General features: G+C 44.9%; 1 protein-coding gene across 1 annotated transcript; it reads left to right on the forward strand.

The window, feature by feature from the left end:
* Positions 1-911: 911 nt before the first annotated feature.
* On the forward strand, positions 912-1664 carry LOC123730414 (multiple C2 and transmembrane domain-containing protein 1). Its single transcript, XM_045707018.1, has one exon. It carries the CDS (start codon positions 1110-1112, stop codon positions 1635-1637), a length of 528 nt encoding a protein of 175 aa, XP_045562974.1. The 5' UTR covers positions 912-1109; the 3' UTR covers positions 1638-1664.
* The last annotated feature ends 3360 nt before the right edge of the window (positions 1665-5024 follow it).

A 5024-nucleotide genomic window follows, 5' to 3' on the forward strand; every position in this document is an offset into this window, starting at 1 on the left:
TAAAAAATGCTTAAGTAACATTAACAAAACCATTAGAAATGGATGGAAACATAAAGAGACTCATAGTATATTTCCACTGGGTATGCCTATCGCACAACCATCATTACTTACATGTTGTTAAATGAGTTGCAATATAAGTTGTAATATAAGGTATAATATAAGTTGCTTAAAGCCTACTAACAATTGAACTTAAAAGCATATTGAATCACATTCCACACAATATTGAGGTTTACTGTAAGGTGCCTGGCATTGTGGTTGGAGTTTCATCAAAGCTAAAGTTAGGGCGATCTTCCAATGAGAGCCAGCAGCTGTTCAATGTGATGATTCTGGAGCTCACCCAAAATGGTCATCCGAGTGCCTTTCTCTCAGACAGCAGAGAGGAAAGGATTAGGTAACACATCAAAAGGCTTAATTTATTAGGCTGATATTCATTACCCAAACCTCTTGCAAAATGCTAAACATAATCTGTAGCATATCAGAAATCCCAGACCTAGGGCAACATCACTAATATGTTGCTAGGACATTGTTAATGTGGAAGGCAACCTGTTTGCCTAGGGAGACGAATCAATGGCATCAATTATGCAATGCAATCAGGTCATGTAGATCATTTACACCCACTGACATGGGTTGACCAGGTGGAGGCGCATCGCAGCTTTTAATGTGTTCAGTCTTCATTACATGAAATGCTCTATCTCTATTGGAAATTGATATTGAAAATACAAAAAAAAGTGTAAATAGTAACAACCAAAGCATAACAAGTTATTAAAAGCCATAGTATGTTTATTTGTTGTCACTTGTCTCCAATGTGGTTGTTCTGTCCAAGCAGCCTGTGTGGAACTTCACAATTATTGCACGCGCAACGGCCATCATTTTACCGTTTGACAGCTACACACCACGTTTGTCACGAAATTCACACTTCAGGTGCACATATTCAGGGAAGACGCGCTCCCGAAGAACAATACACACACACACACACCCTTTCTCAATGCGGCTCCTTGCTCCTTGGCGCTGGAAATTGATCAGTAGAAGTACTGCTGTAGCCTATCATTAGCCAACGGTGACATTCACTAAACTGCGCGCCCAGACTGGCAGGTTGCTGTACTAGCACTATGGAGGACAACCCCAAGGATGATAGCGCAGCGAAGGGACAGGAATCGATTTCCTACCAACGAAGGATGTGGAAGAATTTCCAAGACAAAACCAAACCGTTTTTGAGCCCCAAATCGGGCTCTGGGCGTCGCAGTCCCGACAGTAAAAAGGAGACCGGGTTATGGATGTTTAAAAGGAAAAAGAAAGAGCTAGACCGTTTCTTTTCGTCCTCACAGCCCAATCTCTGCTGCTCTACCCCGGCGTCTTTCCCGGCTGACCAGTCCCTCGGCGGTACAGCGCCTGGGAGCAGCAGCACCGGGCAACCTCTGCATCAGCTACTGGGGGCTGATAGAGCGTCCGCGAGCAAGCCAGATCTAACGGGACATGACAGCCCGAAGCTCATCGTCTCCCATTTAATCCTGTCCCATCAGAAGAGCTCCTCTCTTGGCTCTGCATGCTTCGAGAAGCTGGTAGTAGAATCTTCGGTCGTTGGAGAGGAGGAACAGTTGTGCAAAAACGCCAGTGTTTCTGTGAGTAGGCTAACATGAATATAAACAGCGTGCCACACATCTCCAAAAGCGACCTTCAGGAAATTTGTGAATAAATATGAATTTACATTTTAATAAAATGGAAAAGGCAGGTAAAGTGTCAGTTTATGGATAATCACCTTTGTTATTGTGCAATTTGAACTCAGCTTAAACACAATATACATGCTCCTAAAAAAGGTGGTTATTGTAGGCTAACAGCAGTGGAGCCTCCTCAGAGGAGGAAGGGGATCACCATCCTACTCAGTGAATTTCATAACTTTTTTAATGTTTCATAATTTGTATAATTTGTAGATAAAACTATACAAAATATATTCACATGTCACCAAATAACTGATTAAAAAACACTGTTTTGCAATGAAGGTCTACAGTAGCCTCAACAGCACTCTCTGGGGTAGCACCACGGTGTAGCCGGAGCTGTCCTCCTCTGGGTACACTGACTTCAATTCAAAATCTACAAGGTTCATGGTTCTCACCCCGTTCCATAGACTTGCACAGTAAATATGATGACTTCCGGAGGACGTCCTCCAACCTATCAGAGCTTTTGCAGCATGAACTGACATGTTGTCCACCCAATCAAAGAATCTGAGAATTAATCTAAAGCATAAGCTAAAGCTAGCTAGTTAGCTAGCTAGTATTGCAGTGCATGAAATGTGGTGAGTAGTTGACTCAAAAAGAGAAAGTCAATAGTTGAACAGTTTTTAACAAATTCATTTCCTCAAAAAGTAAGAAAAAGCAGCAGAGTGAGAAAGAGATCTAGCTATATTTCATTGTATTTTATTCACTTTCACTTACTTAGCTAGCTAATGCAGCTAACTAATTTAGCCTACCCAAACACCTGGCTCAAACAGAGAGGAATGCTATTTATGTTAGCTAGCTGGCTAGCCAATACTGGAACTCTTCCAAGTCAAGTAAGGTTGTATTAATTTATTGCCACTGGGGCCTGCTGGTGTAACTGCTAAACTGCTTGCTGTAAACTGTATTGCATGATTGTAGCATGTTTACTAACACATTAGTTCTAGTAGATGTTGACTATGACGTTAGCTAATATGGTGATATTGACAACAATGTAGGCTGTGGTGAAAGGCAGACAGCTGTCTGTGACCAGGCAGAAAAACATTTCCAAGACACACCTTCATACCATAATCGCTGTGGCTTGGAAAGGTTTTTCTGCCTGGTCACAGACGGCTGTTGTGTTGTGCACTGAAGTCCACAAGCAAAAAGAAAAGGTGAGAGGAGGAGAGCGCGTAGATGCAAGTGGGAATTATACAACAAGCAAAGTGATCATGCTGTGCTATGCTATGAAAGTGAACTGTGTGTGCCGGTGGTGATCAGCAGTGTATTCATTCTGCCGATTCTGTTGAAAAACGTTTCTTAAACAGAAGCAAACAGAATGAAACTGGGATAAATCCACCTGAATTTGTCCAATAGAAACACTTGTTTGCAACTGTTGGACTAATAATTACACCCTTGATCAGCTAGATGCCGGCAAGAGTGTGCAAGATGGCATTGAATGTGCCACAGCCTTTCACCATGATCATTCCAATTTGTCTCTTGACCTGTGCACCTGTTTATAAACTTTCATTCGTAGACTAGGTTGTAGCAACATCATGATGGGTATATGAACATTTTGAGTATCATGTAGTAGCTTAAACCTATCGCTGTTACATTGAGCTGGGTGAATGGAATATGAATGACAGTCATCCAATATGCTGTAATAGAATTAAGGCTAATCTTAAACGGCACTGACCGCCACTGGCTAATTTCACACTATACAGTTGCATCCCATGGTGAAACATCTGAAGCGGTTCACTTTCAATGGAAGGAAAGCTAGAGATGCCAATAGTGTGCAACTGCAGCCCGCAATCTGAGGCATTCCTGCATCTGCAGGACCACCCCCCTGACGGGCACCCCATTGGTTCCTGCATAAACGCCCTTGCTAGCTAGCGGGAGTGACACCGGTAGACTGGCAGGAGCAGGAAAACGGTGACCGACAGGCAGGACCGAAGGACACTGTCTACCGGTCGTCCCCCGCCTTCCACTAGCACAGCAGGCTGGAGGCTGGGGTGACACCATGTGCTAGATAGCTGGCTAGTTAAGTTAACGACACCGTGTGCTAGCTTGCTAGTTTGCTAGCTAGCACACGGTGTCTCCCCCACTTTCTGCCTGCTGTGTAAGGGAGTAAACTGTGCCCGACAGACAGAGGCGAAGGACACTGTCTACCGGTCGTCCCCGCCTCCCGCTAGCACAGCAGACAGGAGGCTAGGGCAACACCATGTACTGGCTAGCTTGATAGTAAGTGACACTGTGTGTTAGCCAGGTTGATAGTTAGTGACACCCTGTGCTAGCTAGCTTGATAGGTAGTTAGCACTCGGTGTCGCCCCCGCCTCCCGCCTGTTGTGTACCGGAGTCCCCTTTAGGACTAGCTGGCTAATCTAGCACACAGTGTCCTACGCTCCCGCCTGCCGAACACTTGCTCTCGCTGTCTTTAACAGAACTGCGGGAAAACAGTTCCTGACAGGAATGCCCACATGCAGGAACGCCCCGAATTGTGGGCCTCAATTTCACCCTTTTCAGAGTTGCGGATTGGGCAGGGGACCTTTGAACAATGTTTTATTTGAACAGGGCTGGACTAAAGTTGGGGAAAGCTGAACGAGTGACCAATCAAAGCTCACCATAGCTTCCAATCTCTTCTGGATTGTCTGACAATGGCTGTTGATACTTATCACTACCTAGCTTGCTTGCTAGGTTGTTAGCACCCACATCAGGGTGAGGCTAGCTGGCTAGGTGACTGCCGGCTGTATGGCCGAGATCCTTTGAACACATTAATTTGGATAGCCATGCTAGCTTCGCCCTCATGTCGGTGCTAGCAAGCAGGGTAGGTAGTGCTAGGTATCAACAGCCAATCCAGTAGGGGCATGAAACTATAGTGAGCTTCGATTGGTCAATTGCAACGCGATATTGTGGAGTATGCGACAAAAGTTCAGCTTTCCCCAACTTAAGTTCCACTCTGTTCAAGCTCCCAATGGTCCCCGCCCTCTTTGCTTCCCTTCAATGAAAATGAATGGGGCTCCATTGTTTCATCGCCCGCAATTCGTTCAAAGGATCTCTACCGTAAACGGCCGGTAAGGACAGGTAGACTAAATGCAAGTTTCAGTGACGTGATGCACAACCAGTCAGGTAACTTGCTTTGATGTCAGCGCCATCATGGTAGGCCTATTGTCGACTCTCAATTTTGTGACTGTGAATGTTAGGCTACTTGTGGCAGAACATGAATTGCCTTTAATTCCACAAAATCTAATGGGGCAACAAAGCTTATCTTGGGAGGGTCCTATGCCTACATTTTATAGGAACTTTTTGAACCCTGCAGTAGACAAGGTCCATTCAGCC

This window comes from Salmo salar, chromosome ssa24 (assembly GCF_905237065.1).
Source record: "Salmo salar chromosome ssa24, Ssal_v3.1, whole genome shotgun sequence".
Classification (NCBI taxonomy): domain Eukaryota; kingdom Metazoa; phylum Chordata; class Actinopteri; order Salmoniformes; family Salmonidae; genus Salmo; species Salmo salar.

Coding starts and splice junctions, on each gene's coding strand:
- LOC123730414 (XM_045707018.1), top strand. CDS start 1,110: ATGGAGGACAACCCCAAGGATGATAGCGCAGCGAAGGGACAGGAATCG.